This window comes from Mastigoproctus giganteus, chromosome 2, assembly GCF_048544385.1.
Source record: "Mastigoproctus giganteus isolate SK-2022 chromosome 2, ASM4854438v1, whole genome shotgun sequence".
NCBI lineage: Eukaryota > Metazoa > Arthropoda > Arachnida > Uropygi > Thelyphonidae > Mastigoproctus > Mastigoproctus giganteus.
The window spans coordinates 18,026,234-18,049,227 of NC_143576.1; the positions used below are offsets into that span (position 1 = coordinate 18,026,234).

General features: G+C 37.6%; 1 protein-coding gene across 1 annotated transcript in view; it reads left to right on the forward strand.

Moving 5' to 3' along the window:
* The window catches only part of LOC150089192 (vascular endothelial growth factor receptor 1-like), a 418,391-nt gene that overhangs the window by 11,225 nt on the left and 384,172 nt on the right, over nucleotides 1-22,994 (forward strand). The window contains exon 2 of the mRNA XM_090389759.1: nucleotides 6,501-6,637. Coding sequence (XP_090245885.1) covers nucleotides 6,501-6,637 — 137 coding nt within the window. The remainder of the gene's footprint in view (nucleotides 1-6,500; nucleotides 6,638-22,994) is intronic.

Sequence of the window (22,994 nt, forward strand, 5' to 3'; positions counted from 1 at the left end):
ATCCATCAAATCTTAAACACCTCAGTCAGATCTCCCCGCAGGTGCCTAGTTTTGAGATGCTGAAGTTTGCAGAACTAAAGCCTTTCTAGGTAAGGCACCCTTTTGTTCCCTTTACCAATGTGGTTAGCCTTCTCTGCACTTGTCATAGCAGTTCTACATCCTTCCTAAAGTGAGGCTTTCAGGCCTGTACAGAGTACTCAAGGTGAGACCTGAAAATGGTCTTATACAAAGGGATAATCACCTCCCTATCCCTGCCAGCAGTTGTCTGCCTGCATATTGCACTGGATGATGAGAGTCACCTACCACATACTATTTCCTGGTAACACAAAAGGGGCAGCATTCCTCTGTGTGGTGTCGGCACCACCCTGACCCCTTCTTACATTGGTTTGCACCCAGGTGTTCACACTGAAGTGCCATATTTCAGGACTTGCACATGGGAGTTATACCCAGGGGGTTATAATAGTCCCACCATCGTGAAGGTGCAAGCAGAGGATTTGATTGTCACAGACCAACCAGATTTTGCCAAAATTAGGTCCACTTGACTTAAGTTTCACCCAAACATCAGTTTCATCAGCGTTTTAGACTCCCAGGTAACAAACCCAGTTTGGCATACCCAGGGCTAGCCCTAATATTTGCCCTGTTCAAAAATTACATGTGGGGATCTGTTTTCAGGAATTACTTGAGGGGGCCCTGTTTATTATTTCCTTACCTCCAGAATTTAAAAACAATATAGATATTAATGAAAGTGAGTATAACATAAAAATTACATTTTTAAATAATGTCCTATGTTCGATATCAAACAAAACATACACATTGAGAATGAAGTATACTCTCTGCTACTAGAAATTTTCAAGTTGACTCATGCACGTGCTCTTGGAGTGACAATAATGTGGGTAAGATGGCGGTAGGCTCATTGATAGAACAGGAGAAGACCAGAGGATGCTGACAGGTACCAAATCGACTACATTTGGTACCTTTCAGCTGTGGTACCTGATTCAGACCACAGTCACACAGATATAAGGAATGCAGAACTGGAATTTGGGGAGTACAATGTGTACAGACAGGATAGGAAGGGAGGAGGGGTTATGTTATTAGTTAAGAAACACATAAAATCCAAGGAAGTGAAGCCGGTTGACATCGCTGGACAGTGCAGTGTCGAGTCAGTTTGGTGTGACATAAGCATTGGGAGATCAAAATTGAGAGTAGGAGTGTGCAATAGGCCTAATGACTCTGATGAGTATAATAAGAAACTGTACAGGGAAATAGAGTGGGCCAGTAAATCAGAGAGTCTTATAATGGGGGATTTTAATTTTCCAGATATTGACTGGAATTTGTGAGTTGATCACTCACACACTAGCAAGGCTTTTGTGGATTTATTGGATGATTGTTTTCTACATCAGCATGTTCGGGAGGCAAATAGAGGGAGTAATACTGTTGATCTGATTATCAGTACTGATTCTTCATGCATTAAGAATCTGCAGATAAATGAACCACTAAGTGGCAGTGATCACAGTGTGCTGAAGTGGGATTTACTCAAAGAGGTAACTCTTTGAGTAAATTAGGGGTAAAGGGAAGGGTTATTGCTTTCGTAAAGGCGACTACGATGGAGTGAGACAGTATTTAAATTCTATACAGTGGGACCAACTGATGATGTTACCAATAGCAAATTCAAAATGGGAAGTATTCAAAGAACTTATCTTGGAAGCTACTAGGCTTTACATACCAACTAAGAAATATTGTTCAAGGTTTAGGCCTAAATGGATGTCAGATGAACTAATGATACATATGGCAGAGAAGAAAAATGCATGGGATACATATAAATTAATGGGCGACATGGAAGCCTATGATAAATATAAGCTGGTCTGTAACCAAGCACAAAGGAGATTAGGCAGACAAAGGCAGATTATGAGAAATCCTTGGCAAAGGATGCAAAGAAAAACAGAAAAGAGTTCTTTACCTATGTAAACTCTAGAAGTAAAGGGATGAATCAGATTGGTCCACTGGATATTGATGGTTCAACAGTTGAGGATCCTGCTCAGGTGGCTAACAAACGAAACGAGTATTTTGCATCTACATTCACACATGAGGAGTTATTCAGGAAGGGGAATGCCAGAGGTGAAGTAAACTCTGGCAGTGAGCTATATGATTTTGTAATAACTGAGAGGAAAGTGGAGGAGAAATTGTGAGGATAAACATAAAAAAGGCACCTGGGGTGGATGGGATCTATCTAGTTATATTAAAGGAGGCAGCAGAGAAAGTAAGCAAACCCTTAGCCATAATTATGAGAGCTTCTTTGGACTCAGGGGAGGTACCCATAGACTGGAGATGTGCAAATGTGACCCCAATTCACAAAGAAGGATCAAAGGCTGACACAAGAAATTATAGACCTGTGAGTTTAACTTCTGTTCCAGGAAAATTAATGGAGGCACTGGTTAAAGAAGCACTGCAAGATCATCTAGACAAGACTTCAATTATAGCTCGGACACAGCATGGTTTTGTTAAGGGAAAGTCTTGCCTGACCAATTTGATTAGATACTATGATGCAGTCACAAAAGAACTGGATGCAGGGAATAACTTTGATATTATATATTTGGATCTCAGAAAGGCTTTTGATACTGTTGCACATGGAAGACTGCTGCAGAAATTGGAGCAGTGTGGCATTGGAGGCAAATTGCTGCTGTGGATAAAGGGATGGTTGAGGAGGAGGAGACAGAAATGTAATCAATGGACATTGCTCATCGTGAACTAATGGTATTAGTGGAGTCCATCAGGGTTCAGTGTTGTGTCCATTATTGTTTTCTGTATTTATAAATGATATTGATGATGGTATATCAAGTTTAATGTCCAGGTTTGCAGACGATACAAAGGTTGGCAGGGTCGTTAAGGACACTAATGATAGTATGCTGCTCCAACAGGATCTGGAAAGGTTGATTAGATGGGCTGACAGGTGGCAAATGAAGTTTAACATTGACAAATGTAAAGTACTACATATGGGAAAAAGCAACCCCAGAGCAACGTATCAACTCTGTGGTACTACACTGACAGTGGTAGAGAATGAAAAGGACCTGGGGGTAATTGTGCAGGCAGATATGACGTTCTCTGAGCAGTGCAGACGGGCTGCAAGATTAGCTCATGGTGTCTTGTCAATGATATACAGGAATTTTTCTAGCAGGGATAAGGAGGTGATTATTCCCTTTTATAAGGCAATGGTCAGGCCACACATTGAGTACTATATACAGGTTTGGAGGCCTCATTTCAAGAAGGATGTAGAGCTGCTGGAACGAGTACAGAGAAGGGCAACAAGATTAGTGAATGGAACAAAGGGTTATTCTTACGAAGAAAGGCTTAAGTTTTGCAATTTACAGTGTCTGGAGACTAGACACCGGCGAGGTGATCTGATAGAGGTGTATAAAGCCTTGAATGGTTTGAGCATGCTCAATGCCGATGGGATTCTTCCTCTTGCTCAGAATAATCACCTGAGAGGGCATTAATTTAGATTGAGGAAAGACAGATGTAGGATAGATGTGCAAAATTTTGCCTTTAGGCAGAAGGTAGTTGGTTGGTGGAACAGACTTCTATCCCTTGTTGTGGAAGTTGATAGCCTAAATAAATTTAAGGCTCAGCTGGACAGGTATTTCAAACGAACAGAGGGGTGAAATGGAAGTGTTTTTTTTTTTTGTTTTTTTTTGGCTGATGCTGCATAAGCTTGCTTTCTTGCATCATATGCCTCTACTAATGCTAATGCTAGTTTGGTAGTGATGAAGATAGAATTCAAGAGAATAAGGGGTTCAAGAAAAAGAAGGAAATGGAATTTAAATGTACTGAAGACTGCACTAGCTGGAGATTTCAGAGAGGTAATTGACAGGGAGATAGTAGATGGAGAGGAAATAGAAGAAGTGGAGAAGAGATGGGAAAGGTTTAAAAAGATTTTTGCTGGAGTAGTACAAAGTAAATTAGATATAGTAGATCAGAAAACGATACGGAAACCATGGATCACAGAAGAAATGATCGACAAAATGGAGAAGAGAAGAAAATGCAAGCACCAAAGTTCAGAAGGAACAAGGATTAAATATAGGAGTTTGAATAATGAACTTAGAAGGACAACAGATGAACCAAGAGAAAAATGGTGGGAAGAACAGTGCAGAGAACTAGAGGACATGGCAAGAAGAATTAGTGACCTAATGTATGAAAAAGTCAAGAACTTATCAAACAGGATGAATAAGACTAGTGGAAAGATAAAGACAAGAATGGAAAAATTCTATATGACAAAGAACATAAAGAGAAGATGGAAGGAATGTATAGAAGAGATATTTGATAAAATAAATAAGGACAAGGTTGGGCTTGTGACAGCAGATGATGAAGAAGAGACCTTAGAGCCAAAAGTGCAGCCCTGAACCTGCCTGAGGTCAGAGAACTAGAAGAAGAAGAAGAGATATATCTTTATTTATATAGAAATCTCTATATATTTTTATTTATTAATCTTTATATATCTTTATTTCTTTATTTTTATATCTTTATTTATTAAATCCTATATGCTGAAGTCATACTGTTATAAAGGAAAGAATTTGAAAAACTGAAAAAATTAAGAAAGGAGAAAAGTCAAAAATATTAATTTTTGCAAGACATGTGGACCACTCTGTATAAATGCAAGCATAACTGAGTCCAGAGAGTTAGTATTAGTATTATCCATATTGCGCAAGGAAGCTTTGGACTTTTGTTTAACATATGACTATGTTGGTTTCGGTGCACCAGAGTATTGCATCTTTTGGTGAGGGGGAATAATAAATGAAAAACCAATGATCTGAGTAATATTCTTTAGGGCAGAACAGCAGTTGTGATCCTTAGCCTTCCACCTGCTCCAATCTTGAGTGTATCACTTAGTATAGTAAGCTAGTTAATATAGCTTATGTTGTATTATGCTTGCACAAGTGTTCTTGGGCTGATTTTAACAGTGTCTTAATTTTATTAATTGAATATATTAATAATTAAGTTATAATAATAAGTTTTGTGAGGTGAGTTTTGTAAAGAATATCATGATTCTATTAGTGTTATTGCAAAACTTAGTCAATAGTTATAAAAAATTTTGTTATAATAGTTTAATTACATATATATATATATATACAGTGGTTCCGGCTATTTGGGCCACCAGTTAATTGGGGCAGCCGTTTATTTGGGGCAAATCTTAAAAAACAGTACCCAATCGAGAAAATAGCCAGGTTTACTTCGCTTAATTGGGGCAGGAGACCACAGCACTGGAGATTACCCTATGATTGTCTCCAACCGTACCACGTGGTTCGGTCGGATTTCTGGAGGTCACAACCATAAAACAATAAAAACAATCAGCAGTCACCTGTTTATTGGGCTTTTCTGCTAGTGCATTCTAACATAAATGGATAGTAAACTCGATCTTATTGAATTTGCGATAATACCGACAGCTGGAATTCTGTGGGTTATTATGGTGAAATGTGTTTACACTTCCATGGAATCTTCAATCATATAAAAAAATTAATTTTCAGAATCTTCTCTTCATTCCTATTTTTAAAGCCTCATAACTTGTTACTCCATTCTCACTTGCGCATATCTTGTTACTTGCAATTTGTGTGTGCTGTGTTCTTTGTTATTGATTGCTTATCTTTTTACTGTTTTAAATTTTAACCCCCACCCGCAAAAATCAGTGAACAGAAATGTCAACTAGTTCGTATGTACATATTACAGTACGTATTAATTATCTGATTATCACATATATTCCTCCGATTTTCACATGTCATTTAATTTTTTAATTGGTAAGGTAATAAAGGGAAAATTTGTGTTTAATATATCTTTACTTTTATAGCCCGTGGATTATATTCCTCCTGTTTTCGCTAACTAGAATCGCTTTTTAATAGAATTAAAATTCAATTCACAAACATGATCACAATGACCGTGATCGGCACTTATTACACATCGTATAGTGAATGGTACTTTACTGTGGTGACTCCATCGTACCGTGATTTGACTGTACAGTGAACCAATTGTAAAGTGGGAGCCCATTGCATTTTTAACTTTTTTTTTTTACGCGAAACTTCGGATAATTGGGGCGGCCGCTTAATCGGGCCAAAATGCACTAGTTCCGATGTGTCTCAAATAACCGGAATCGACTGTATGTATATATATATTTTATAAAATTATATATATATATATATATTAACTCTTTATCACAAGCAAACTATGAAATTCCCAGCAGTCACTATACTTCTGTATTAATGCAAATTAATATGGAAGTATAGCTTAAAAAGTATAACAAAAATTAAACAATTTTCTTTTAATTCAAATTAATACAAAAGTAAAATATAATTTTTTTTCATTTTAATGAGCTAATACAGAAGTTGTATAATGTAAAATACTTGTATTATTAAATTTATTTAATAATTAACTGCATTTTGCAGAGAATATGACCTTTTTGTTATTTTCTTGTAATTTAGCTTTTTTATTTTAAATTTTAAATAAAATCTCCCTTTCAGTTACTGTTGAAGGTGCCATCTCCATTTCTCCTGTCCTCAATATACCTACACCTTATATTGATATTCCATACAACAATAGTCTGTTACTTCAGTGTCAAGGGGTTTATTCTCTACGCTGGATATATCCTACTACATTGGTAAGTGCTGTGAAATTAGCCATTATCATATTTAGGAAAATCATCTTTGAAGAGATTTTTTTCCCATCAGGGGTGAAGTTTATTTAATTTACGAAGCCTTGCATTTCATTTTTATAATGTAGGCTAGTTTCAAACCAAATTTTGCAAAAGGAAAGGCAGTGTTTTGAAATAATGTTAATCCTTCATGTATTAGACTATTGCTTCACCAAAATGGGGGGAGGACTACATTATAGATATACAAGTATGTATATCTATAATGATAGCCAAAAATACCTTCAATTTGCAGTGATAGCCTCACAGTGCAATTGGAAAATGCATCTTTTGCAAACTTCAGTTTACACATAGTCTAATCTTTAAAAAAATTTGCATAAACTTTTTTTATTAAAGAAGTGCATTCAAATTCTGTGAATTTAAGTTATCAGTTAATATATGTATATAAATTATCCTCTCAGAAGTATTCAGACACCCACACCAAACACAGTGAATGAAGCAAGCAGGGGATATGTAGATAACCAAAGATCATGTCTGTCAGCCATCTTATTGCCATTGCTTGACGTCACTTTATATCATTTGTTTTAATCATAATTAACACGCTTTTAAAAACGTCATTAGACAGAAGAATAATAGATATACATGGCATGGCAATAAAGTTCATGGATTGGTGCAATAAAAAGAACACAAAGTGAAGGATCTCAAAAATAGTTTTATTTTTATTCAAAGTAATCACTACCTGATTGAATGAACTTATTAGACTATTCTACATGTTTCTGAAAAGAGTCAGTGATGGTGTCCAAACAGAAGATGTTCAGTTCGGCAGTTAGGATTTTCCTTATGTCCTCAACATCCTGTAATCTCTCTCTCTCTCTCTCTCTCTCTCTCTCTCTCTCTCTCTCTCTCTCTCTCTCCTTTGAGGGCATTTTGCTGGTGCTATATTGGGCAAGTAGGGTGGATGGTGTTGATCTGGAAAGTGCCATGTTTCATCAGAAATGTCTTCACAGTTGTGGAATGGGTATGGGCATTTTTGTGTATCAATAGTTTTTGAAGAAAAATTATGTAGAACCCCCGAACCCCCCTCTTTCTCTGCTTCAAGTATACAAGGAGAGACTGCTTCTACAGGGATGGGATACACTTAAATAGAAAGGGTGCAAGAATATTTGCTGATGCTATCCAGGCAGTGTTTGGTAGAGCAGCAGCCTGGAAAGCAAGGTGCCACAAGGACTGCTGGGAGTCATCACGGAACTAGTAAACACATGGACTGTGTTAGAGTAACTAAGATTAAGAACAAGAACAGGTGCATGTAAAATGGCAGAGGTAAAAGTGATTCTTGCACTAATTCTATTGAAATGCAATTGAGCAGCAGCCTGGAAAACAAGGCAATGGAGATATCCAGGACTGCTGGGAGTCATAGTGGAACAAGTAAATACATGGGCTGTGTTAGGGTAACTAAGAGTAGAAACAGGTGCCTGTATACTTGCATGTACACCAATGCGAGGAGTACAGTTAATAAATTCGATGAGCTTGAAGTGCTAGTCAAGACATCAAAGGCAGATAATTGTTGGGATATCAGAGACATGGTGTCACACAGACATAAGTAGTGCAGAATTGGAATTTGGGGAGTATAATGTGTTCAGAAAGGATAGGCAGGACAGGAAGGGAAGAGGGGTTATGCTGTTAGTTAAGAAACATATAAAATCTAAGAAAGTGTATCCAATTGATGTTGGTGGAAAATGATGTTGGTGGAAAATCCAATTGATGTTGGTGGAAAATGCAATGTTGAGTCTGTTTGGTGTGACATAAGCACTGGGAAAGGAAAAATGAGAGTAGGTGTGTGTTATAGGCCAAATGAATCTGATGAGTATAATGAGCAATTGTGCAGAGAAATAGAGTGGGCCAGTAAATCAGAGTGTCTTATAATGGGGGATTTTAATTTCCCAGAGATTGACTGGAATTTGTGGGATGGTCACTTACACACTAGCAAGGCTTTTGTGGATTTATTGGATGATTGTTTTCTACAGCAGCATGTTTGGGAGACAACTAGAGGGAGTAATACTCTTGATCTGATTATCAGTAGAGATTCTTCATGCATTAAGAATCTGCAGATAAAGGAACCACTAGGTGGCAGTGTGCTGAAGTGGGATTTACTCAAAGAGGTAACTACCATCAAGGGTAAAGGGAAGGGTTTTTTTCTTTGGTAAGGGTGACTACTGTGGTCTGAGACAGTATTTAAATTCTATACAGTGGGTACAGTGTGTACAGAAAGGACATTTTTTTTTTAGTAGTTGTTGGCGCATAGGCTTCCGTGGCCATAATGCACCTCCCAAGGTTTTTGCAGTACTTTGATCCAAGCCCGAGGCGGAAATCGAATCCGCGACCTTTGGAGGACATTTTGTGTTGTGTAGTGTGTATATAATGTGAAGTGGCACCACAGGTTCCCCCCAAACTGCACAGTATACATTGTCACTCTACAACTCTGTAAATGCCAGAGATAGTGTAAATTTTAGTGTTAGTTTGCATAGTGCAGTGTTGCGTTCATGTTGGTCTGTTGTTCTTCTGACATTTAGCTGCAGAGCCCTCTGGTGGGACCCCACGTTACCATCCACTGCCACAAGGAGCATCTGGGGTGTAGTATAGGTGGAAAGTTCTCTAGCAGGGTGAACCATGGACTGCCTGAGCTTGCCAGGTAGGACCCAAAAAAAAAAAAAAAAAACCCCAGTTGGAAGATGAAAACATGAAAAGGGGTTGGAAAGAAGGAGGAGGGAACAGATGTAGGAGCACAAGGTGAATGATAAGAAGGCTGCTCACCTGGAAATAGGAAATTAAAGGGATAAAGGGATACCCCCTGTGAAAGGAGCCCATCCTTCATGGGGGAAGACTGACATGTAAAAGGTTTTTGGTGGTAGGGGTCACCAGACAAAAAATGTTAGGATGGCAGATGGGGAGAGAGAGGGAGAGAGTGGGAGTGTAGGGGGAATGAGGTCAGGCCAGGATATTGTGTGTTTCCCCCTTTTCCATTGTTCTTTTCTTCCCCTTTATTTTCCCTTTTCTTTTTTCTTTCTATTCTTTCTTTATTTTTTTCACACTGGTCAGACCAGCTGAAGCCAGTGTCAACATTCCCACATCATGCCGCAGGGAAGAAAGGGCACAACATCAGCAAGGAAGGGGGTTCCAACATGTTTTTCCACTGCAATTTTTTATGGAGGGCCTGCCAGGTCAACACAAACTCCTCATGCATTTGAATCATCTGCACACCTGTCATACACACACATTTTTTAAAACGTGTTTAGGTTCACACTGAATGATATAGGACACAGCGATCACTCACTCACTCATTTGCTTTCTTTCATTTATCTCAGTGCTTCTCAAAGTGGGCAATATCGCCCCCTGGGGGGCATTAGGCATGAAAGGGGGCTTTAAATAAGCCATAAAACCACTGGCTTATTTAAATAAGCCAGTGGTTTTATGGTTTATTTAAAAAATGCTGTTCCAAATATTATTACTGTTCATTGTGTCATTCACCATCAGCATTTAGTTGCGAAAAAACTTGATTAACTGCACAATTCTCTACAAACTGCTATTACTGCTATAAACAAAATTAAAGCACATTCTCTGAATGATCATATATTTCGAAAGCTTTGTGATCAAAACAGTGAAGATTTTGAACGATTGCTACTTCACTCTGAGGTTCGGTGGCTGTCAAAAGGCAACTGTCTCAACAGATTTTATGAACTCTTTGATACTGTTGTCGAGTTTTTTGAAGATAGGAACAATGACCTTAGTAATGACCTCAAGAAAATGAAAACTGATATTGCTTATCTTGCAGATTTATTTACTAGATTCAACTCAATGAACTTACATTACAAGGACAAGATTAAGGCGAAAACTCAAATTTCAGCATTTATTTCAAAATTAACGTTGTATCAATGAATTGTATCAATTTCCAAATCTGTTGGAAATAGAGAAAAAAGAAAAAATAGCTGATGAAGATGAAACTCTACTAACTTTTTGTAATCACCTAGAAATGTTGCACAGAGATATGCAGGAAAGGTTTGAAGATCTCCTTAATTTGAAAATTCCAGATTGGGTTATAAATCCTTTTTTAAATAATGAGTTAGTTAGTTAGTTATTCGGTTTTTAGGAGCATTAGCAACTAAGGCCATATTGCTCTGGGATATGCGGTGGTCATTCCCTGACCTTTCCGCATCCTCCGTATTTGGTGGTGATGGGCTCGAACCCCGGTCTAATCAAGAAGCGTGTGCTACGCACTGCTGCTCCTTCCCACCTGGCTACGGAGGCGCCCTTTAAATAATGATGATGGTGAACGTTTTATAGAAGAATTGATTGAGTTACAAAATGAAGTTGAACTGAAACCAAAATTTCAAAATTCATATCAGGAATTTTGGTTACAAAAGAAAATCCCTGACCATTATCCTGCATTGTGGGGAATTGTAAAAAAATTACTTATTTCTTTTCTAACATCATATCTAGTCGAAACTGGTTTCAGTGCTGTATCTCAATTGCTAACAAAACAAAGAAATTGTCTGGATGTTGTTAAATGTGGCAATTTACGACTTCTATTTGATTAGACCGGGGTTCGAGCCCGTCACCACCAAATATGAAGGATGCGTAAAGGTCAGGGAATGACCACCGCATATCCTGGAGCAATATGGCCTTAGTTGCTAATGCTCCTAAAAATCAAATAACAACAATAACAACGACTTCTATTTACAGATATTAAACCTAATATTGATAAGCTAATAAATCTCCATAAAGCTCATCCATCGCATTAAATATTAAAATATAATTAACTATTTCCATTAATATCATGACTTATTTATGTAATTAACTTTAATTTTTATGACTTAATTTAAGTGACTATAACTGACTTTATTTATGTAGTTGTAATTTTTTACGAAGAAGGAATAAAGTGCAGTAAATAGTTTTCTTTATAATTCACACACATACATGCAGGGCTGCATTTACATTTTTGGAGGCAAACAGACAAATATTCATTTCAGTTATTTAGCTTCACTTTATATTGGTGGGCGTTAAAAATGCCCTGGTGAGGGCTTTTTTTTAGGGGGGGGCGGTGATCCAAAAAAGTTTGAGAAGCACTGATTTATCTTCATATATTCAGAGAGGATACAGCTACCAAGACAGATGCTTTTTTATTTCTTTCTAAATATGTTCAATCACTACACAGCTTACAGAGGTGACCATGGCAATCACACACGTTTATACAACTTAACCTGTCAAATATCTAGTGGAAAGGTTTTTTTTTTTTTTTTTTTTTTTTTATATATATATATATATATATATATATATATATATATATACAGGGTAATCGAAAAAGGTGTCTGTGATTTCATGATAAAATAACAACGCAAATACTTACATCAATCAATTGATTTGTTTGTTAATATCAACAGGAATATCTCGAGTTTTACTTCATACTTTAGTATGTTTCAATATGAGCACTGTTCATTGCTCGGCAAACATCCAAGCAGTAGTTGATCTCTGTCCATGTGTGCTCGGCGCCTCTGTAGCCAGGTGGACAGCAGTGCGTAGCACACGCTTCTTGATTAGACCAGGGTTCGAGCCCATGACCACCAAATACAGAGGGTGCAGAAAGGTCAGGGAAATGCTCCTAAAAACCAAATAACAAACAACCATGTATGCTCAATCATTTCCAGCGTAATGGTTGCTATTACAGCCGTGATCCTCTCTCTTAAATGGTGCAGATTGTGAATCTTTTCTGCATAGATGATGTTCTTTAGGTAGCCCCACAAGAAAAAGTCTAATGGTGTCAGGTCAGGACTTCTTCCTGGCCAAGGCACAGGTCCATCTCTTCCAATTCAACAATCAGCAAACCTGTCATTTAGGGAATTCTGCACATTACGGCTGAAATGAGGCAGTGCATCATCTCACTGAAAAATCACAGAAACTCCTTTCTCTCTTTCTATGTCTTCAGTTTGAGGGAAAATATAAAGCTAAAGCATATCCAAATAAATGTTGCCAGTTATTGTCCTTTCAGCAAACATAAATGGGCCTAGCAAACGAATGTGCATTAGTCCACACCACACGTTTATTTTAAGAGTATCACATATATACTGGTGAACTTCATTTGGTTGTTGTGACCCCCCCAAATTCTACAACTGTGATGATTAACACACCCATTTATGTGGAAGATTGCTTCATCACTAAACAAAATGTGTTTTAAATAACTTTAATCATTGTCACTCTCATTTAACATGACACTAACAAATTCAGTACGTCTGGGACAGTCTTCAGGTTTGGGTTGAATCTTGTATGCATGCAGCCTCAGTCGTTTATGAAGCACATTCTGAATGGTGGTCTTTGGAATGCCAAGCTCCAGACTGCAACGAGCAATGGATTTCTTCGGACTACTCAAGCAAGACTGTCTCAAGCGCTTCACATTCTCTTCAGACGGTGGTCGGCCTGGAAATTTCTTAATGTCTGCACTGCCAGTTTCCTTAAACTGATAAAACCAATGTATTATAGTCTTGTCTGTTGGTGCATCTTATCTGTAAGTATGTCGGTATTGACATTGCAGTGTTATGACAGATTTAAATTCAGTGTACCACAACACACACACTGCACTTTCTGTTGCATGGTCGCCATCTTACTGATACTGACTGAGGCTGTGCATGTCAGAGTCATTTTGTGGCACAGCCATGGTCATTTTTGAGGTGTTAAATAAAACTTAGTGAGTTACCACACTGTTTGTTGTTACGATCACAGCAATCGATCAAATATTTCTGAAGATAACTAAAAGGGAAATCACGGACACCTTTTTGATGACCCTGTATACAATATACACATTCAGTGTACAACATTTAACACTTATAGAGCATTCTCAGCTTATGCACAGACTTACCACTCATTCAATACAGTGCCAATAACACGATTTTATTTTTTTGAATGTCAGGCAGATGCATTTCCCACCCCGTGCAGAAACTACTACAACACATTCGCATTTACTCATTCATTAAACCCACACACACACACACACACACACACACACACACACACACACACACACACACACACACACACACCATGTTATACCTATTAATACATGAATTACCTATTAACGCATGAATGGTATGTTGGCAATATGGGAGACAATAATTAAACAGTTATATATATATATATATATATATATATATATATATATAGTGCATAATAAGAGAGTTAGGTTTCATTATGAAAAGTAAATAGGAACCAATTCAACACACAACTTCTCACTGGGTGGGAAACATATCCTGGCAGGTCAGTCACATTTATTTTTGTATTTTACGAAGGCAAGCTTCTTTGTCTAAGTAGGGGAGGATGTCTCAGTTTGAGGGAATCATGGTATGATTGCTTCTCCTAGTCTCAAAGATTCTCTGCACAAACTCAGAGAAGGCCACGTAGTGTGTCTCATCAGTGATTAGCAACTGCTCACATCTTTAGTTTATAGGTCCAATCTTTGTGATCAGTCTGCGTCTATGGGGATGGTAATTGGGGCAGTCATATATGTTATGCGCCTAATCATCATCAGTGCTACAGGCACATTTAGGGTCCTGTATTGGGCGTAGTTGGCAGAATTTTGCATTCTGGGAACCATGCCCTGTTAGCAAAAATGTAGTATATAGGCCTGGTGCAAATCAGGTTGGAGGCTTGTGGGGAAACTAGGGTGGCAGGACCCTCTTAGTGATGCCACCTTTGTCTGATTGGTCTCTCCTGTCTTTCCACATCTGTTACAGGTAGGTTTGTATTCTTTTATTTTTATTTTTCAGGTCAGTTTGTAGGTTAATGTTGATCCCTAAGATATCTGTTGGGATCTGCCTCTTTAATTTATAGTTGAGGCCTTTCTGGATCACTTCTAGGTCAAGTGGCAGTGCACCGGCCGGGACCTCTAAAGGGGTACTGACTGTGCAGCATGCCTTAGTTATTATGAGTAATATGACACAGTATATGGATCTAGTTTGTCTCTGCTGTTAGCTAGAAGCATCTTATGAAACCAGACACTAGCTCCATAAGTAATCACTGGGAGGAAGACTGCCTTATAGATAAGGGCAAGGGTCTTCCATTTCAATCCCCACTCATTTCTGCTAATTCTGGCAATCATGCCAGTATAACTTTTTACTTTTCTACCACCATATGTCATTTGAGGGTGAAATGTTAATTTAGAGTCAAGGATGACTCAAGATATTTTCATTCTGTTTTCAAGACTATTGTTTTTCCCAAAATTCATATCAGAAGTGATCTTTTAGTAAGATAGATTTGGTTTTTGTACTTGAAATTACGAGTTTATGGGTTTGTAGTAGGTGCAAGGCATGGTTTGCCTGATCCTCCCTTCTGGTGTTACCCTTCACAAGGAGAGAACAAGGTCATCGACAAAGGTGTCCTTGTCCACTTGGCCTGTATCAGTCCTCAGGAACTCTACCAGCACCGGGTTCCAAAAAGAGGGGCCCAGCACTAAACTCTGAGAGCAGCTATGGGTAACATTTTGCTAAATTACAGACCTGTTAGTTTAACTTCTGTTCCAGAGAAATGAATGGAGACACTGGTTAAAGAAGCATTGCAGAATCATCTAGACAAGAGTTCAGTTATAGCTCGGACACAGCATGGGTTTGTTAAGGGGAAGTCATATCTGACCAATTTGATTGGATACTGTGATGTGGTCACAAAGGAACTGGATGCAAAGAATAATTTTGATATATATATTTGGATCTTAGAAAGCCTTTGGCGAAGGTAAAGAAAGCCAACAAGAGAACAATGAGAAACGTCGGATAATGTACGCGGAAAATTAGTTTCCCGATACGGCACTCTAGTGCTGCTCGCTCGGTAAATAGATGGTTGGTGTTATCGGTCTGGAGCAAAGCCAAGAATGATATATTGATTGACAGGTAGGCGTGGCAAATGATGTGTAGATTGGTGCGCAAACACAACACAGAATAACATCGGGTTAGTATCATATTAGTAGCACTCAGAAGCACTAATGGTAACTTGCCCTAATGAACGCTTTCCATAATGGTGAAAAAAGGTCAGGTTGCCTCCACTTGAATCCCATGGGAGCTTGAACCCCTCCTGAAGTGGAGGGGTTAACCTAACCTGTTTTTATTATTATTATTATTATTAGCTATATGGTGCAAGGAAGCCTGAAGCTTATGCTGCACCAGCGAAAAAAAAAAAAAAAAAAAAATCCCGAGTTACCCAGACAGAGAGAGAAGTAGAAGGGAATCACCAACAAAGAGAAAAATGATGATATCCAGCTCAGGACCCTGGATGTGCCAAGCCCATACCAGGTGTGAGCCCCTGATGTTGTTTTTTCTTTAGAATCACAGTCATATTTAGAAATGCATTCATAAAAATAAATTTTTTATGATTGTATTTTTATTTTCTTGTTCAGTAATATGCCCTAATGGTGAAAAAAAGATCAGGTTACCTCCACTTGAATACCATGGGAGCTTGAACCCCTCTCGAAATGGAGGAGTAACCTAACCTTTTTTTCTTTAGAATCATGTGGACTAGTGCATAAATTGTTTATTAACAAAATATTATTTTTTTATTACTGTACTTTTATTTTTAAAGACACTTGTGCAGATACACACGTATCATAAGGTCAATCAACACCTCAACAGCTATTCACTATATATATATATATATATATATACCTGATTAAACTAAACCTTCTTTACACTTTCTTCATACTATATATATGTATACACATTATGGCTGTAGGGTACGTTTTGCTAAAGCAGTGTCCCAGGTGATTCTACGCAGCATCAAAGAGTAATTATTTCCTAATTATTATTGTAGCATCGATCGAACTTAGTTCCTTTGGGTTTGACTTCTTATTGAAAAAAATAATATTGGTGCAAGATATTTTATAAGTCAGTTTATGCCTTTTCTAATTATTACAATTTTTAATTTAATATAATTTATAGCCCATAAAATGAGCCAATTAAAAAAAAGAAAAATTGATGCTGAATGCCTCATTTTCAATGATAATTGGACATTCAAATATTTAATTGCAAATATAGACGATAAAGCTGTTTGTTTGGTTTGTAACGAAACTATTTCCATTTTTAAAGAATATAATCTAAAAAGTCATTTTTCAACAAAACATTTCGTAAAATATAAGCTATTTTTACCGGAACAAATGAAAATGAAGCAAAAAATTTAAAATGTGGTTTGCGTAAGCAACAAAATACCTTGAAAATTTTGTCAAATACAGATAGAGCTCTGACAAAAGCTAGTTACATTGTTGCACATAAGGTTGCAAAACAATGTAAATCATTTTCTGACAGGGAATTTGTAAAGGAATGTTTGATAGATATTGATGAATTATTATGCCCTGATAAAAAGCTGACGTTTGAGAAAATTTCTCTGGCACGAAGAACTCTTGTGAGACGAATTGATAATATTTCAAGTAATTTATGTGATAATTAAAATTAGAAGATTGTACTTACCATGCACTGGCTTTAGATGAGTCATGTGACATTACCGATACAAGTCAACTTTTAATCTTTATTTGATTTATAAATCATAGATTTGAAATTACGGAGGAATTACTTTCTGCATATCCTATGAAAGACACAATGACTGGCGAAGATTTTTTTATAGCTCTTCAAGAAGCTTTGCAAAAACATAATATAAAGTGGGACAAAAATGTCAACATCACAACTGATGGGTGTCCTAGTTTGAGGAAAAAACATTGGATTATTAAAAAGAATAAGCGATGAAACAAAGCGTATTCCAGGAAAAGAAATAATTTTCTTACATTGTATAATTCATCAAGAAACCCTTTGCAAAATAGTTCTAAAACTGAAGCATGTTATATCGGTTGTAACGAAAGTAGTTAATTTTATTCGTGGAAGAGCTTTAAACCACCGGCAATTCATAACATTTTTGAAAGAAATTGAATGTCATTTTACTGATATTCCTTACCATATGGGACATAAGATGGCTTAGTCTTGCAAAAGTGTTAAAACGATTTCATGATTTGTTGGATGAAATTGTAAACTTCTTAAATGCTAAGGACAAGCTGAATGAATTTTGTGAATTAAAAGATGAACAATGGCTGAACGACTTTTTCTTCTCTGTTGATATGTTTTCGCATCAAAATGAATTAAATTTATTATTACAAGGGAAAGGACTATTTATTTTTGATATGTATACAAATGTCACATCGTTTATGAGAAAACTCAAGTTATTTTCGCAACAATTCCAAAATAAACAGTTAACTCACTTTCCAATCTTACAAAAAAGAAAAAAAAACTTGAAACGTGCTGATTTTAAGAAATATGAGGCTATAATAAGTGACTTATTAAATGAATTTACAAGAAGATTTGATGATTTTCAGAAAATTTCTAAAGATCTATCTTTAGTAAGCCTACCATTTAATTTTAATGTCAATGATGATGCACCACCTTGTATCCAGTTGGAACTGATAAATTTACAATCAAATTTAATATTAAAGAATCAATTTGCTGAAAAAACAATAACGGACTTTTATGCCTCATTAAATCCAGAAATGTTTAAAAATATTCTGGATAATGCACAGAAATATTTGGCATTCTTTGAATTGACATACCTATGCAAAACTACATTTTCTTTAATGAAAAATACAAAGAGCAAAATTAGATCAAGAATAACGGATGAAAATTTAGGAGCAGTTCTACGAATAGCCACTAGTGAATTGAATCCCAATTTGGATGAAATCATAAATCAGGAACATTCCAAATGTAATCCCGCACATTAAAGTTTTTGTTTTCTGCATTTACTTTATTATCATAACAATAAAAATGTTTATTCCAAATTGTAGTTCTTATATGTACCTATCTATAATCGACTTCTATTTAAATATTGTATTTACTTTTTTTTAAAATACATTAATAATTTGGTAATTCAAGTAATATTACAATTTTGTTAGGTTCTGATTTTTTTTGTTAAATCGTTCAATCTATTCCAGCCCGCGTCGTGATACGAAAATTTCATTCGGCCCGCTGACGAAAAAAGTTGCCCACCCCTGGTTTAAGGTTAGGTCACTAACTATAAGGAAACCGTTTCTATTATTTCCTAACCTACCATTTAAGGTCAGGTTACGACGTATAATGAAAAATAAAGAACCCTTTTCCTTTTTTTGTAACCAAACCTAAATCAACAGTATAGTAAAAACACTAATGAACTCCAAAAATCTGCTTTTAATAATGAGAAAAAAACATAATGAAGAACATAAAAATGAACAGAACGAAACTTTTATTAATTTAGTTTTCATCAAAAAATCAACCGTTTTATTTTCCTTACAAATTTCTTCCACTTCCATCTTTAAAAGATTCATCACTACCTGTTTACCGTTCATTAAAAAACTATTATGCACCATTCTTTACTCATAAATACATTAAAATGCCCCCCCAGTGACTACACAGTAGCTTGTCCTCTGTCGTGCCCACCACCAATCATTACATCGTTTGCCATGCCTACCTGTCAATCAATATATCGTTCTCGATTTAGGCTCCAGACTGATAACACTTACCGTCTGTTTACCGAGCGAGCAGCGCTAGAGTCCGGTGTTGGGAAACTAATTTTCCGCATAAGTTATCCGACTTTTCTCGTCATTCTCGTGTTGGCTTTCTTTACCTTAGCCAGGCTTTTGATACTGCTGCACATGGGAGACTGCTGAACAAAATGGAGCAGTGTGGCATTGGAGGTAGATTGCTGCTATGGATAAAGGGATGGTTGAGTGTGAGAAGACAGAGAGTGGTAATCAATGGGCACTGCTCTTCGTGGACTAATGTTATTAGTGGATTCCCCCAGGGTTCAGTGTTGGGTCTATTGTTGTTTTCTGTATTTATAAATGATATTGATGATGGTATATCAGGCTTAATTTCCAAGTTTGCAGGCGATAGAAAGGGCAGTAGGGTTGCTAATGACACTAATGTCAGTAAGCTTCTGACACAGGATCTAGAAAAGATGAGCAGGTGGGCTGAGAGGAGGCAACTGAAGTTTAACATTGGCAAATGTAAAGTACTGCATATGGGAAGCAGTAACCTCAGAGTAATATATCAGTGTGGTATTACACTGACAGTGGTAGAGAATGAAAAGGACCTGGGGGTAATTGTGCAGGCAGATATGAAGTTTTCTGAGCAGTGCAGATGGTCTGCAAGAGTATCTCATAGTGTCTTGTCAATGATATCCAGGAATGTTTCTAGCAGGGATAAGGAGGTGATTATCCCCTTGTATAATGGTCAGGGCACACCTTGAGCACTGTATACAGGTTTGGAGGCCTCATTTTAAAGAAGGATGTAAAAGGACTAAGGCCTTGAATAGTTTGAGCATGCTGATTGCTGATGGGATTTTTTGTCTTGCTCTGAATAATCCCTGAAGGCATCACTTCAAATTGAGGAAAGAGGATAGATGTAGTAGTAGTGGCATGTGATGCAAGAACGCAATTGTATGAGCCTATGCAGCATCAGCCAAAAAAAAAAAAAAATTACAAAACAATCCCATCTAAATGTTTGTCCAGTTCCTCCTTAAATTTATTTAACCTATCAACTTCCACAAAGAAAGATGGAAGTTGGTTCCAGCAATTAACCACCCGCTGGCTAAAGATAAATTTCCGCACATCTATTCTACGTCTGTCCTTCCTCAATTTCAATTTATGCCCCCTTAGGTTTGTAATCTTAACAAGTGGAAGAATCCCATCAGAATTCAACATGCACAATCAATTCAAGGCCTTATACACCTCAATCAGATCACCTCACAGGTGCCTAGTCTCCAGCTGCTGAAATTTGAACTTAAGCCTCTCTTGGTAAGAGGATCCCTTCATTCCCCACAGCAATCTTGTTGCCCTTCTCTGTACATGCTCAAGCAAATCTACATCCTTCCTAAAATGAGGCATCCAGACCTGCACACAGTACTCAAGGCATGGCCTGACCAAAGGGACAATCACCTCCTTTTCCCTGCTAGCAAAATTCCTGTATATCATTGACAACACCCCTTGACCTGCCCTCGCAGCTTGTCTGCATTGCTCAGTAAACTTCATATCTGACTGCACAATTACTCCCAGGTCTTTTTCATTTTCTACCACGCTAAGTATAGTACCACACAGTTGGTACGTTTCTGTGGGGTTACTTCCACCCATATGCAGTACTTTGCATTTTTCAATGTTAAACTTCAGTTATCATTTCTCAACCCATCTGCCCAAATTTTCTAGATCCTGTTGCAGTATCACACTGCCATTACTGTGATTAACAACCCTGCCAACTTTGTATCATCTGCAAACATCTGCATACTAAGCCTGATATACCTTCATAATATCATTGATAAATATACAAAACAACAGTGGACCCAACACTGAACCCTGTGGGACTCCACTAATAACATTACTCCATGAAGAGCAGCACGCATTGATTACTACCCTTTGTCTTCTCCCACTCAACCATCCTTTTATCCATTGTAGCAACTTACCCTTAATACCATTCTGCTCCAATTTGTACAGTAGTCTTCCATGCGCAGAAGTGTCAAAAGCTTTCCTGAAATCCAAGTATATGATATCAATATTATTTCTTGCATCCAGTTGCGTTGTAACCAAATCATAATAACCAATCAAATTTGTCAGACAAGACATACCCTTAACAAACACATGCTGTGTCTGAATTATTGCTGCAGTCTTGTCTAGATGATCCTGCAATGCATCTTTAACCATTGACTCCATTATTTTACCAGGAACAGAAGTTAAACTAACTGGTCTGTAATTACTTGTCACCCTTCGGCTTCCTTTGTGAATTGGGAACACATTTGCACATCTCCCGTCCGTGGGGACCTCCCCTGAGTCCATGGATTCTCTCAAAATTATGACTAAAGGTTTGCTTACTTCCTTTGCCACCTCCTTTAATATAACTGGATAGATCCCATCCACCCTATGTGCCTTTCTTATGTTTAACTTCAACAATTTCTCCTCCACTTTGTTCTCAGTTATTACAAAATCGTTAAGCACTCTGTTACAATTTGATAACTGTAACATTTTCAGACCTTAATAACTCCTCATGTGTGAATGTAGATGCAAAATGCTCATTCAGTTTGTTTGCTATCTGAGCAGGATCATCAACAATCGAACCATCGATATCAAGTGGACCAATCAGATTCATCCCCTTCCTTTTAGAGTTTTAGTAGCTTCCACTATTAATTTCTTGAATGCTTCTCACTTAGAATTTAGCATTAGCATTAGTAGAGGCATTTGATGCAAGAAAGCAAGCTTATGCAGCATCAGCCAAAAAAAAAAAAAAAAACCACTTCCACTTCACCCCTCTGTTCGTTCAAAATACCTGTCCAGCTGAGCCTTAAACTTATTTAGGCTATCAACTTCCACGACAAGGGATGGAAGTCTGTTCCACCAACCAACCACCCGCTGGCTAAAGGCAAATTTCCGCACGTCTATCCTACATCTGTCTTTCCTCAATTTGAATTTATGCCCTCTCAGGTGATTATTCTGAGCGAGAGGAAGAATCCCATCAGCATTGAGCATGCTCAAACCATTCAAGGATTTTTACACCTCTATCAGATCACCTCACTGGTACCTAGTCTCCAGACACTGTAATTTGCAAAACTTAAGCCTTTCTTCGTAAGAGCACCCCTTTGTTCCATTCACTAATCTTGTTGCCCTTCTCTGTTCTCGTTCCAGCAGCTCTACATCCTTCTTGAAATGAGGCCTCCAGACCTGTATACAGTACTCTAGGTGTGGCCTGACCATTGCCTTATACAAGGGAATAATCACCTCCTTATCCCTGCTAGAAAAATTCCTATATATCATTGACAATACACCATGAGCTACTCTTGCAGCCCGTCTGCACTGCTCAGAGAACTTCATATCTGCCTGCACAACCACCCCCAGGTCCCTTTCATTCTCTACCACTGTCAGTGTAGTACCACAGAGTTGATACGTTGCTCTGGGGTTGCTGTTTCCCATATGTAGTACTTTACATTTGTCAATGTTAAACTTCATTTGCCACCTCTCAGCTCATCTGCTCAACCTTTCCAGATCGTGTTGCAGCAGCAGCATAGTGTCAGTTGTGTCCTTGACAACCTGTCTACTTTTGTATCGTCTGCAAACCTCGACATTAAGCTTGATATGCCATCATCAATATCATTAATGAATACAGAAAACAACAATGGACCCAACACTGAACCCCGAGGGACTCCACTAATAACATTAGTCCACGACGAGCAGTGTCCATTGATTACCACTCTCTGTCTTCTCCCCCTCAGCCACCCCTTTATCCACAGCAGCAATTTGCCTCCAGTGTCACACTGCTCCAATTTGTGCAGCAGTCTTCCATGTGCAACAGTA